The sequence below is a fragment of the Eucalyptus grandis genome, chromosome 2, assembly GCF_016545825.1.
Source record: "Eucalyptus grandis isolate ANBG69807.140 chromosome 2, ASM1654582v1, whole genome shotgun sequence".
NCBI lineage: Eukaryota > Viridiplantae > Streptophyta > Magnoliopsida > Myrtales > Myrtaceae > Eucalyptus > Eucalyptus grandis.
In genome coordinates, this window is record NC_052613.1 from 29,471,621 (window position 1) to 29,486,722 (window position 15,102).

The 15,102-nt window shown below is 38.8% G+C and overlaps 1 protein-coding gene across 1 annotated transcript; it reads right to left on the minus strand.

Annotated features, from left to right (window-relative positions):
• Positions 1–11,885: 11,885 nt before the first annotated feature.
• Positions 11,886–13,736, minus strand: LOC104434943 (disease resistance protein RPV1-like). Its single transcript, XM_039306950.1, has 2 exons — positions 13,360–13,736; positions 11,886–12,543 (listed from the first exon to the last, which is right to left on the minus strand). The coding sequence occupies exons 1-2, from the start codon at positions 13,734–13,736 to the stop codon at positions 11,886–11,888; spliced, it is 1,035 nt and encodes a 344-aa protein (XP_039162884.1).
• Positions 13,737–15,102: the final 1,366 nt, after the last annotated feature.

Consider the following 15,102-nt stretch of genomic DNA (forward strand, 5'->3'; position numbering starts at 1 on the left):
GTCATTCTGGATCGAAAACCAAAATGTTCCACAGAAGCACAAAATGATGCTTGTTTCCAACCATTTAAGGCTCATTCGAAAATATTTATTTTCATTGGCTTGTTACATCTTGTATAATTGCCATAGGATATGACTCTTACATGAAATATCTTCTACTCTACCACACATTTCTCTCTTTCTCCTTCCCCACGATACAGCCGATCAAGGACTCCATCCTCGACGGTCGGCACCACTCCCCAAACCGACACCACTAACGCCCTTCACAAGTTAGGCTCTACCTTTGCCTGCATCTGCTTACTGCATCTCTCTCTCCCTCTCCCCCTCCCTCCCTCCCTTACCATGGTCTCACTTGAATATAGAGGCATGAAGCCTGAAGCTGGAGCAATGCTCAACCAGATCTAGCCTCGAGCTTGAGCAATTCTGGCATGCATTGAGCAAGTCGTTATGATTGAGTTTGAGTGCTTGACCATGCTCTACATTTTCAAATAATTATTTGTAAGCTGTGTTAACAAGAGACAAATGAAATGGATGCTTTTTCTATATCATTAATTGTGTTGTACAAATGTAGAAAGATATATGATATGACAAATTTAAACATAACGGCGATTATATATAGACACTAATTAGAATCTGAATATTTTTAAGATTTGATAAATCACGGAACATATTAATCAAGATTACACAAATTCAAATCAAATGTATCTAGTATATTACTTAAATGATGATTGCAGTGAAACCACCTTGAGTCTAGAAATTAAGCTATAGAATAGCCTAGGTAATCAAATTTAGTAATGGAGCAAATGTAGACTACCACAAACATTATGTTGCTGAATGAAGGTAAAAAAAAAAATCATTTTCCACATACTTTCTTCATTCATGGAAAACACAAATATAAGCAACCTATGTAGCACTGCAAGACTAGTAAAATCAAGTAACATCGTAATTACTTAGAATAATAGAAAAGGCAATAGATTGAACAGATCTAGGTAACATTTTTTCATTTTCTTTTTTAATTTTTAGGGCTAGGAGAGCGACATTCAAAGTTGGCATATTTACTGGTTGGTGAACTTTTGAAAATGAGAAAACATGGTCCTCGTCTTCTTCTGTAGTATCGCTCGATAAACAAAGAATATTTGAATAAAAAAATGGCACGCAGTTTACCAAATTGTAGGGAACTTCTTGTCCATTAGTCACATTTAAAAGATAGGCCAGAAAATAGAACGCAATTTACGACAATTAGATGCACAAAGTAAGACAAAATGGCATGCGTGCTTACCGAGGTCGGGTGATGGGCTGGCCTCTCATCTATCTTTTAATTATTTGGCGCTTTTGCTTTTTTTGACAAAAACATGATTACATGCTAAGTACGATGAAACGAGAATCCCGGGATACTTCACATGAGATTACGGTCAATTCTGACGAGAATTAGTAATGACATTACATCGAAACTTCCTTCCAAATTAACTTCATGGTGCATCTTCTTTATGGAAAAAACTTCATAATGAGCCTTTCTCTTAGGAACATCACCAAGGATAAAAAAAGCCAATTACGTTTTCAGAATATAACACGCTTGACATTATACAAATATATACTTTGGTCGGCACATCAAGCGTATGTCTAATGTAGAATAACAACGATAATAATAAATAGATAAATTAAAAAAAAGTGGAAGAAAAAGAAAATAATAAAGAAAGAGGGCTTAATTTGGTTTCGGCCCATCTTGTAGAGCCCAAGGAAGCAGTACTGAGCCCAGTCGCGACCCAAATCCACCGAGCCCAGCAATTCTAGTCGATGTCCCTTACTGTGAAGAGCCCATCAGTCCAAGAAGTCTGCCAAGATCCTTGGAAGCCTTGGTCCAAAAACGGGTTCCTTCCGGCCATCACCTCTAACCGCTGCAGTACCACCGCCGATCGTCCATCACCGGATAACGACCTACTCCATTCTCTCTCTCTCTCTCGACACCATATCTTGAACGGAGTCTCTGAGGTCACACTTCTCCATATTCGTTCTTCATGACGCCCTCTTCTTCTAGCCACCCAGGCAGTTTGAACGACTCCAATCAGCAGTGACTTGGTTCTAAAATGCGTAGCCCAGATGCCTACCAATTGTTTGTGAAAATTCCTGAACTAAAATGACGTGTGTTTTGGTTCAAATTTTGACGGAGGGTCGTCTTTTGCTTGAACGATTCACTCTTGTCGTTGTGTAGACTTTAATTGATCTTTGTTTCTTTTGAAACCCATGATTGAACTTTGATCTTGCTGAAATTAATCTCAAGTTAGATGGAACCGGAATCTTTACATGCTGACCGTGAGCTCCCTTGTCCAATTTGATGTCAATGTATCCTTGATTCTTTGCTATTTCAGTCAAGTAACCATATAAGCCGAGGGAGAATTCAATGCCTATAACGTGCTTGGCGAAAATCCTGACCCAGTTGCGTGCCGGATCATCAATTGTTGCTTACAGCATGTGCTTATGGTTACTGCTCTATTTCTTGCTGGTTGAGTTACTTCTGTGAACATATGAGTTTTGCATTTGACCGAATGAATTTTGAATGGTTGTATGGGAAATCTCTTGATTTTGTTTGAAGGTGAGTTGGTTAATCCGTGTCGTTTGACTTGACGAAAGAAAAGGGGAAGACGTGAACATCAGAACAAAACAGAAGATGGTAAGTGTGCTGCTGTGATGAGGGTGTTTATGAATGAGCGAATGAAGGAGATGAGTGGAATTGAGTAAGGAAATTCAGCAGAGAACAAGGGTAGTCTTCGGTGAGTTTAATAGAAAAGAGTGACAAAATGGAAAGGCTGAAGGATTTATGCAGCAGCTGACATGTCCCCGTGTTCAGAAGGTGATGAACCAAGAAAGAGACCAAATAAAAATAAATAAACAAATAATATCGAAAATTAAGAAAAAAAAATTATAAAATAGGTCTTGATTAGAAACTTAGACTCAGTATTAGATTTAGCTTAGTGTTATTTAGTTGATACTCATATAGTTTAGGTAATTTCATGGTCTTCTAATTTGGTTTAGATAAGGTAGATTTTGCGTCTTTTAAAAAATTGGATTTGATTTGATTTTAACTCATGGGATTGTTATTCCTGGACTTAATAATAATGTCACGATATATTATTTGCCCAACTTGTATATAGTTACCCTTTTGAAATTCTATCTTTTACTCGGTCTTTTACTATTGTTGATGACAAAGTGGTTGTGAATTATTTGTATCGCTTCTATATTGTGATTTGGTTGTTATACTTAAATGGTTGGGTTGCATTTTAGGATCATAATAAATGCTAATATATATATTGCAAGGACAAACAGATGAGAATCTTAAGGGCGCGTTTGGTAATGATTACGTTCCTAAGAACAGATTCTGATCAGAAATTATTCTTTTTTATTTTGTTCCCGGAAACAATTTCTAAGCATTTTAATCCGTTTAGTAATTGTCTAAAATTTCGATTCCGAAATAGAATTGTGTTTGGTACCGTGCTCATTGATTCTGTTCCAAATCAATTTCTTTTAATTTTTAAATAATTTTTCTTTTTACTTTTTCCTTTTCCTTTTCTTTTCTTTTTTTTTCCTTTATCTCCTATTCTTCTTCTTCTTCTTCTTGTGGCTGGTTGCCGACCGGCAACCAGCTAGACGAGGGTCGGTGACCTTATCGGACCATCGCGCCCTCGACGAGGCCGACCCTCATCGGCCGAGCCTTGCTGGTGTCCGAGCCGGCCTCGCCTTGGCTGGGCAAGGCTCACTGCCACCGGCGGGCCGGGCGTCGCGAGGCTTGCCTAGCCTCGACGAGGCCGAGCCTGCCGACCTCGCCCTAGCCTAGCGAGCCTCGGCGAGCTCGCCGAGGCCGACAGCCTCGCCGGGGCGGGCGAGGCCCCTTGGCCCCGTGAGGCTCGCCCAGCCCCGCGAGGCCCGCCGACCACCGGCGACCTCGCCGAACCTTGCCCCGGCTTGGCAAGCCTTCAGCGAGCTTACCAGACCGATTGCTGGCGACCGAAGACCGGCGACCGGCGGTGGCGGCAACGGATGGCGGTCGATGAAGAAGAAGAAGAGAAGGGGAAGATGAAGAGTTGGTTTTGATTCTTAGATTAGTTCCCGAAACAAAAATCATTTTTTATTTATTCTTGATTTTGTTCCAAATCTAATTCCGAGAACAACAAAATAGAAATTTGTTTCCGGGAACAAAAATTTTACCAAACATGATTCTGTTCCCAAATTGCTCCCGGAAACAAAAAAAAATCAGAATCGACACTATTTGGATGTTACCAAACGGGGCCTAAGAATCATTATTTGATAAATATACTGTGTGGATACTTTAGTTGATAAATAATCAAGTTTAGGTATCGAAAGAGCATTAGTTGAATAACTTATATAATCAAACCATTGAATTTAGAATTCCGATTGCTAAGAAGTGAGATATACTCTCGTATCTCACTTGGCTCTTAATTAGACCCAATATGCTAGTAATGACTTACATAGAATTTTCGTAAGATTAATAAATTGAAATGAACTTCCCAACGTCGCACGAAGTAAGGGTTTACGAGAGCCCGCACCTATTGAGTATCATTCGTACTTAACTTGACATTACCTCTAAACACGCATTCCTCTGTCATGTCAAGGGGGTTGTGACAATATTTAGGAATATGAGATTCTCGAGCCTCGAGGTCTAGATAGGTGATTCAATGGAGGTAGCTATCCTTAGATTTGTGTTCTTTATTAACAAATTCTTGAAAATATATCATCATATGATTTCTTGGGAGAAAATGCGGGGATAGACATGTTCTTTACACTTTATATCATTCCGTCCCCTTCCTCGCCATCAAGCAAAGGAGATGATAAGGTTGACGATATAGGAAAACACAAAAGAATCACACTTATAATACATATCTATTCGTGTTAGTTTTGAAGCGTCGTTATTTTCATTAAGACAAGTTAAATAATCAAAATAATACAAGAACCTACAATTCATATCAATATGTGAATCGAACGTGAAGTGTAGTATCTTCAGTTTTGCAACATTAATCCATTTTCATGTGTCGCAATCTTTTATCTAAATGAAGTCGCACGTTTGATTGTAGATGGTTTCTTGTTCCATTCATTTCAAAACAAATTTAAAATCTGAAGCCTAATAACAATGCTACAAAACCCACAGCACAAAATTAAAGATTCATAGCTTTAAAAACAGAGAATATAATACCAGTTAAATGTAAGAAGTAGAGCTTCACTTCAGCAAAAAATTAGACCTTCCCAGTCAAATGTTGTATTGGCTATTATATGGAGAGTTCCTACCTCCATCTTTTTAAATTATTAGATCTAGTTGTAATGTTGGGGGATGCCCCTAAGTTGTTGTACTTCATTGCTCTATAATACTTACTAATTAAACAAAAAAAAAACAAAAAAGAGAATATAAAGTCAAAGTCAAATTAGGATGCGAGAGCTTCTTCTTTTTTTCAATTATAATTATAATGGAGAAAATTTCAAAAAGCCACTCCAACTTTTTATTTATATCTAATATGCTTCTCATTTTTTTTGACATTTGCAGCATGATCATCTTCAGACTATAAATAAAAGATCAAACTACCCCTCTATTATGCAAATATATTTAATGTGCTACTCACGAGATTGATGTAGTATAATCAGTTAATCCATATTGCCCATTCAATATCCTATGCTTAAATGTTGCCAATACACAATTTTTATTGGTTTGTTATATCATATGTTAATATCACGTGATATGACTATCACACTCTTCTAGGAAATCATTTCTCTCTTTCCCTATCTCTCCACAATACTTGCCTATCAACATCAACATCCTTGTCCTTGATGGACACTGCCATTGCCTTAACCGACACCACCGACACCTTTGACAATAGAGGCATTGAGCTCAAAGCTGCAACTACGCTTGACCATATCTAGTGGGTGACTGCCAGAGCTCATTTAGTTCAAGTTTAAGTGGAGATGGAGAGAGAGATATTTTTATGGGTGTTTCATACACAAAATTAACAATTCATTTGGGTAGAAAACGGTACATGGTCACCGAGTGTAGACGAGACCACTCTATCTTCGCTTACGTCATCCCCAAAGTCAAGGTAATTCCGGATCTAAATCAAATCAACTATCACTATGTTTGGATATATTTTTTGGGAGGTGAAGAAAATGACGAGATTGAAAATATAGGCAAAGGAAAATGAGGTGGAAAAAATAGTCATTTGGAAAGGTCCAGAAAACGAAGGTGAAGAAATTAAGAGATCGACTATCATTTGTTTGAAAAGAGTGGAAAATTGAAGGTGAAGAAAGTGTAGATGTGTAAAAAAGACGTTATTGTTCATTAAAAGAAAAATGCAAAAAAAAAAAAAAATCACATAAAAGAAGGATTGCGTGGAAAATATAACCAAGTATCGGCAATTCCCCTTTGAAAAAAAAAAAAAAAAAAAAGAAGTGGTAGTAGGGTGTAATTTTCGCCCTGGTCCAAACTTTCGAGTCTGGAATTTCCAAGCTCGGAAAAACCCTAAACCCGAAATGGATTATTTAGCCTGTCCATTGTTATTTCGGTCTTTTGGGATTAGGGATGAGTTAGGGTCGAAAGGTAGCCAACTTAAAAAAAAAAACCAAACCAAAAAAAAAAAAAAAACTTGCTAGCAATTTGTTCACCTGTATAGTGTGTTTTCTCTTGAAATTTGTTAATAATTTTCACTATTTTCAATAGTGCAATAATTTTTTTCACCGGTAAAATTTCATTATTCTCATCTATGATTAAAGAAATTAATGAAATACTACAAATATAAATCAATAAAATATGAAAATAAATCGTGCGTGCATGACCATTTTGGGCTACATAGCACGAAGTCGGAAAACCTGGCCTACCTGAAACATACATAAAAAAGGTATACGATCCGTTCTGGTCTATTCGGGTTAAAAATTTTCATGCTGATTCGGGCTAGGACAATTTTTGGAACTTTCGTAATTTTATTTTCGTCCCAATCAAACATCGACCTTCATTTTCCCTTCTTTCAAATAGGTGAAACTCTTCCAATTCTTTGCACATCCTTTCTTTCCTCATCTTATCCCCTTCTCCAAGCGCAGGCTGCGGGTTAAAGAGAATGGATTCCTTCATTTTCAGTAAATGGAACCAAATTTAGATTTCGGTGGTGTGTAATCACTTTTTATCTTTTTCAATTCAAGGGGCTATTCACATGCTAACTTAAAAATTTCTTGATTAACTCTTATCTCCTAACAAATATAAGCAAGTACTAACGATAGGATGGAATTGGGATGAGTTTGGGATGGGTGGATTTCCTAGACCAAAGTCACTAAAATAACCCCGTGCCCGTTGGGTACGTCCAGCTTGCCATAGTACTTACATGGAAATAAAATTCTCACACTGGATATGTAACAAGCCACTTCAAATTTGCAACACAACCATTTATTCAAAATTTGTGCATTGCAGATCTTCAACTAGACAATCTTCAAATCGAAACACTAGATCAAAAAATATTTAAGATCAATCATGATAAAAATCTAAAACCCACTAATCCTAAAATAAGAAATCGTGCCTGAAATAGTGTTCGTCCCTGATAATGTTCAATTATAAGTAATTTTGAACATATAATATATTAGGCAATGTACATGTATATACCCAGTTTTAGCTCAAAAGTTGTGTAGGTTAGAATATTTACTTCCCAATCATATCGTGGCCGAGCAATGAATAGTAAGGTATCACGAGATATAAATTGATTTAACACAGGCAGTGATAGTCATCATGTATCAACGATTCAATGTGACTAATTAAGACAATAAAGTAAATGAGGGAAGAACAAATTGACGTCAAATTGAGAAGTTCCCCACTCGGGCATAAGGAAAGCAAGATCCGGCTCACTCAAATAAGTCCAAATGCATTTACGGCAAAACTGGAGGCATTAAAACACGAATCAAAATCATACAACGTAAGTTCGAAACACACAAAACGTGCCTATCTTATAATGCAAACAGATGTGATCAGGTCAGTGAATTGAGTAGGAGAATGCTCTCAGGCAAGCGAAATAACATGAACCAATCAAAAGCAAATCCAAACTATCATAGGGAACCCTCAGCCTAGCATCGACATATCGGTACATGTGCATATAATGAGCGTATCAGTAATGCTAATGCAATGCATTAAATAATTCGGTTCAGTCACATATATGCCATTTACACAGAGAACTATGACGCTTCCCTATAAACACATCGACAAGAATCAAAAGACGCCAAAATGAAATCAAGCAAATTCAGAAACTTCAAGTTTCGCAATAGAATGGACATGATCAGTATGGGGCTTCGGCAAATTTTACAGAACATGGGAGTCAATTCAAGCACAACTCAACTGGATAAGTTCATAAATAAGCATACAAGTATAGGATTCACTTTGGTTTCATAAGAATTCAGCGAAAAACACATTGGGATCGGTTCAATTTTATACTTGAGGTTCTCGGCCAGCATTACATAATCGAACACATATGGATCTAGCTCACTTTCTTCAAAATAGGCCTATATGACCAAATTCGATCGACAGTTTAGTAGTGAAGGAAATTCTCCGTTCAGGCATTTTCATCAAAGATGTGATATTCGGCAGAGGAGCTTAGATGCAAAAGTAAAGCAACGATTCACATCCTGATTACCACAAAGGCAGCGCAGCAAGTTCAGATAATTAATAGAGCCTCAATGGCAGCCGATTTTCACACAGGCTGAAGCTAGAGCCCTGGGCCTCTGCTTCATTTCCAAATTAAGAAGAAAACAGAGCACTGATTACCAGGAAATGGAAAGTTTGAGGAAATGCAGATGCTACGCGAGAACATGCTGGACGGAAACTCCATGGTTATAACAAAGTCGTATCCACCCAGTGACAAGAATATGGTTACGACACGTAAAATTCATATCTACTTACGATAACAAAAAGAGAATGGGGTGAAAGTCACTGAATTCTGATCATTCTAGGTCGAGGTCATTGGGCCAATCTTCTCAACATACTTCTCTCTACATCATCTCATCTTCAAATTGCTTTCAATCTTAATGGGTCGTACTTGTCCCAATATTGTCATGGGAAAACCTTCTTCAGACCATCCGACTTCAACTTCAGAGAGAAAAAAGAAAAACAAAAACAAAAGGAACACAATAAGCCCAACAATAAAGACTTGATCTGACTTCCTTATAGACACAATATACGAGTGTTCACATCATACTCACCGGACTTTCATCAGGTCGGGCTCAGTGTAACCGGCTCAAAAATACTTAGCGTGGTCAAGTTCAGTAAACATTGAATCTCTGTTGTCGTGACATCTACAATAACTGTTACGGTTGGGCAACCGCTCGCAATGTTCAATTGTGGAACACTCTAAACGCAAATTTGAGGTGTCAGCCAAACTCTCCAACGAGCAGCAATTGTGAATCCACAACTTCTGTAAAGATTTCAAGTGATTTAGACCTTCCACTCTTCTTAGCTTTGGACATTCTCCTACTCTGAGCCTTTTCATGGAACTGCAATCCACAATCGATAGGAAGCAAAGGGATCCCAATTCTTCAAGGCCCCAAATCTCGACTAACAAGGAGCATCCGAAAAGATTTACCTCTTCTAGAATCTTCATGTGCGATAGACGAAGTGCTCTTGCGGAGAACTTGCACGTACGCATCATTAAATGTCTCAATCTTCCCATTCCCAACAGAAACAATCTCGATTCCTCTAAATATGTCGATCTTTCCATTTCCGATTTCTCTAAATCTCTCGATCTTTCCATTTCAAACAGAATCGATCCCCGTTGCATTATGGAGCACTCGACCTCCTCAGGGATGATCAGATCAAGGAATTCTGATATCGAACAACTTTGTAGTCGCAAGGTTGACAAGTTGCTGAAAAGGGAATAATTCATCCATGGTGTCATTGATAGATTTCCAACTTCGAACTCTCTTAAACTAGAAGACAGGAGCCGGGGCCATAATCGCCGGGTTTTGCCAGATGCTAGTTCTTCCACCTCATATAGGGGTATGATGCTAGAGTGATAAGTAGAGTCCCACTCCAACACATGTGTCCTGTTTCCGCAGAACTTGAGAGTATCAAAGGCCCACCTTAGACAACTCAAACTTCGGGGAAGCTGCGGCAACTCATTAAGCTTAGAAAATGATTATAGATTAAGTGTTTGGAGATTAGAGAGGTAACGCATAGTGATAGGTAATTTGGATATACGTGTGAACGACAAGTCTAAGATCCTTAAACGAGACAACCTCCCAATTTCTTCAGGGATTTCACCAGTCAAGTGGTGACATCCACTAGCTTCTAACTCTTCAAGCTTCTCCACCAGCCCAATCGCTCTTGGTAATTTTGTTATCCCAATTATGTGGCTCATCCTAAGTACTGTCAATTGTTTTAGATTGCCGATTGAATCAGGTAGATGTCCCAAACTTGTTGATGACAAATCCAACTCGACTAATGATTGTAATTGCCCAACCGAGTTTGGAAGTTTCTTTATCTTTAAACACTTAAATAAATTCAACCGCCTAAGTTTCACCAGCCCTCCAATCGAGTTTGGCAACATGCATATCAAGCTATGTGATACATCAAGGGTCAACAATGACTTCAAATTACCAATCGTCTCCGGAAGTTTGAATGCATACGATGAACGAGGCATGAGAATCTCCGTCAAAGCATCTAGAAATCCTATTTTGTAAGGCAACCCTTCGAGAGCGTGACATCCATTCAAGTTTAAAGCAGTGAGGAGCTTTAATTTTCCAATGGAAGGGTCAATTTCAATTAAATTGTGACAACCTTCAAGTATCAATCTCTCTAAGGACACCAACATAGATAAATCAGGCGTTCTCATTAAGTCGTTGCAATTGCTGAGATCTAGTACTTTTAGTTTACTTGCCAACTGCAAAAATATATATATATTAAGAAACGATTTATAGGAAAAAAAACGAGAAAGACAAGAAAATATACTTGTATACAAGGATTGAGACTCGTATCATACTCTGATTTGGTTCCAGCCAATCCATTTCTCTGATACATAGCTGTGTGAAAGGTCAAGAATGATTAAATTGACCAGATGAAAGTTTGTTGCCACAAACTCGAAAGGGCACCATCGCCAAGAAAGTCATCTTAAATTGGAGAGAAGATTATTGAAGTCTCCAATAAGAAACATCTCATTCCCATCCAAGAACCTCAGGTGTCGTAAATTAGCAACTTCACTAGGCGTTATGATGACTCCACAAGATCCTAGTGATAGTGCTTCTATCTTCTTGCTTCCCTATCGATGGAAACACCAAGAAGTCACGTGTGAAGGTTAAAAGCAAACAATTTCAAGCACTTATAGGGATGGATTTTTCCTTTTTCAAGAATAGGCTACAACAATTCACAGGAAAATAAGTCGTAAATCCTTTTCAATACCTTTTTCTGCTCCAAAATGCTCAAGGCTTCCTGATGATTCCACACTCGGCTATGCTTGTGAGGTTCTTTGAAATTCTCTTCACGAACGATTGCCCTTCCGAGGTCCCGCACTTGATCATGCATCCAAAAGGTATTGTCATCTTTGATTTTTATCAAGGACATGAGACAGAGGATTTCAATAGCATTGTACGGGTGGTATTCACAAATCCTCCCACATGTAGCAAGGGTAGGTTTTATCCTCATTAACAAAAAACAAGTTATATCCAAAAATACTTGCCTTTGTGCATCATCTAACCTTTCATAAGTTATCATCAATGTTTTTGGACTTCTATGGAAGGAGCTTTTTCTAGCTTCTTCAAAGTGTCTACCCAAAATTCTTTGGATCTACCGTAAAAGGGATGAACCAGGTGACTTCAAGAGCTAAAGGAAGCTTTCCCAAAGTGGAGACAACTTTTTCGAGAGGTCGACATAATCATCGGGTGGAGAGTCTCTCCCCGAAGGCATGCCGACTGAAAAGCTCAAGAGCATGGTGAAATTCCATTTCCTGTACTTCATAAGTCAAAACATTTGCACACTTTATAGGACCTTCACTTGTCGCTTCTCCATCAATCATTAGGACACTTTTGTATCTAGTAGTAATGATAATCCGACTACTAGAACCGAACCAATTTCCTTTTTCTGCCAAATTTTTCAGCTGCTTGATTTCATCCACGTCGTCAAGAACAATGAGAACTTTTTTATTATGAAGCACCCTCTTAATCATGTTGATTCCATGATCCACTTCACTAATTTGGTCAACATAACGACGATCAAGGAACTTGGATAACAATTGTTTTTGCAAATGTATAAAGCCTTGTCGTTCTGATGACTCTCGAACATCCGAAAGGAAATTGCAGCCTTGGAACCGAGAAGACAATCGGTTGAAGACGACTTTGGTTACTGTTGTTTTGCCAACACCTCCAATTCCATGGATCGCAAGAAATTTCACATCATTAGATTCCATGTCCAACATCTTGATTATAGCTTCTACACGATCATTAACTCCAACTAGGTGCTTGGTCACATTTTTATATTTGACATTTAGCTTAACCAAAACAGCTTCAATTACCGATTGGATCAAATCTACTTGGCTGCCATGATGTAACAACTGTGTTAAGGACAACTTTTATGTTGTAAAAAGCTACTCCTCAAGTGACTCAATTGCCCTCACATGTTGAGGAAATTAGCGAGAAAAAAAAAATCTAGATGCTAAGAATTTCTGATTTTTTTAATCTCTCTCCACTCCCTAACTTCAGTCACCATCACCATCGGCCTCTACCACCATCATGCCACTATTAACATCACTTGCCTCCCTGCACCATCACCATTACGTTCTAGAGTCCTTGACCGTCACACTCGATCGACCAACCATCTCAGCCTTATCTCAATCCTCCATGTCACATGGGTCGTGGCCTTGCGATCGTTAGGATGGTGTCGTTGGCTTTAGGAGACACCAGATTTGGGGTCGCCCAAGGCTGGCAATGCCAGATATAGGCAAGGTAACGTTAGACCCAACTTGGATCTGACTTACCAGTGAGTGAAGGATAGAAAGGGTGGGAGTTTGGATGGTTGTGGCAAGTCCTGGCTGCCTGGTGTCAGGCCGGCGACAAAGAAATGGCAATGATTGATGGATGAGTTACAGCGGTGGCTAGCCGGCGGCTTGGTGAAGCTGCTCAAGATGTTACTATTCGTGGCTACTATGTTAGAGATAGAAAGTGAGAGGAGAAAGAGAATTAGAATGAGTAGGTTGTGCCATGCATCGATGCCGGCAACTATTGGCTACTACCCCGAGAATTCCATGCTTGACGAGATGAATAAACTATATTTTTCACCAACAATACTGCAATCGAATTGATTTGGGAGGAAGAGGAAATCTATGTAACAATCGAAAAGTTTAAGACATTTACCTGTCATCTTTCTTCAAGTTCCATCCTTTTATCTTGCCCACTACAATGAGAGTCTTTTGCCATGACTTTGCTTCATTGCACATCGTCTTCTGGCGCTTTGAAAGAGTTTGTTTATACAAGTTTGTTTTCAGCTTGACATCAGCGGGTTCCACATCCAAGAAAATAGGTAGAATCTCCTTGTGCCCATTTGATTTCAAGGTGCACTTGACCATGTACGCAAGCTCTCGGAGGCACCAGCAACTTGAAGCATAATTTGCGGAGAATATGGGAATGTAAATCTTGGAGTTCTCAATTGCTTGTAGAAGTTCAGCACCAATTTCTTCGCCGACATGGAGGGATTCGCTATCCCTAAAGACAAGGATCCCAGCACCAACCATCCCATGGTAAAGAAAATCGGTAAATCCATGACGGGTGTCTACTCCTCGAAAATTTAGAAAAACCTCGTACGAAGATCCGGATGATGCCCGTGAACTCGTCCCTTCTCCATTGTATGATCTCTAAACACTAGATATCTCAGGAAAGTTTGCTTTAGGTGTGCTTGGATCCGAGTGATGATCGTCAATATGATGAGCTCTCAGTCTCTAGCGTCATGGAGGGGGGAAAATCTCTGGATATCCCTTGAGTAAATATAGTCAATGCCTTGAGTCATGCAAGAAGTTTCCAAGAAGTTTCCTAAAAGTTTCCATGAATCATTCATGAATCAATCAATGGGCTGAAGTTTCTGGGTCCCATTCGTTGAAAAACAAATTTAAAATCTGAAACCTAGCGACAAACAAAAGTGACAGCACAAATTGATAGATTCATGGCTTTAGAAACTCACTTGTCTTAGCTCTTGTAGAGCCCCTTTCATGAATGAATGAAAGCACTACTTCATCCAAAAAAATAAAAATAAAAATAGGGATATAAAGTGAAACCAAAAGATAGAGCAGAAAGATGGTTTTTGAATTTTCCTTTACTTTAATCATATTAGAGAAAATTTTAAAAATACTCTCATCTCTATCATATACGCTTCTCTGCTTTTGATAATTGTAGGATGTTCATCTTTAGAGAAAAATCGTCAACTAAAAGATCAAACTATCCCTTTTAGTATGGAAATGTATTTTATGTGAAGTAATCAGTCAATCTACATTGCCAAATACAATATGCATTTCATTTTAATTGGCGCTTAAATATTGAGAATACCCAATATTAATTGATTTATTATATCACATTTCACTATCGAGTGATGCAATTATTACTTAAAATTTTTCTTACTTAAAATTTTTCTCATCTTTAGCATAATATTTCTCTCTCTCCCACCATATAGCCGATCAACGTCGCCATCTCCATCCCTGAATCACACCGCCACTCCCCCAGTTGACCCCCATCACAACCTCTACAAGTTAGCCTCCACCTTTGTCATGGCCTAGCTTGAAAATAGAGGTGTCGATCTCAAAGCAGCAACACTACTCAAACATATCTATCGTCGAGCTTGAGCAATTTTGCATGCACCAAGCTAAACGCTGTGATGGAGCTCGAATTGAGCTCAATCCCACAATGGGCTGTCATTGATGCTGAAGAGAGAGAGAGAAAGAAAGAGGTGACCACAGACATTCGTCGGTCGAAAGAGCGACAGTGCGGCTAAGGGTGATCGGGTCCATGGTGGGTAGGTTCCAGATCTGGACCTTGTACTCAACCCTGTTATAACCGGTTTCCCTTTTTTGATCCTGTACCCGACCCTATTTGCATTGGACCCTATACCCG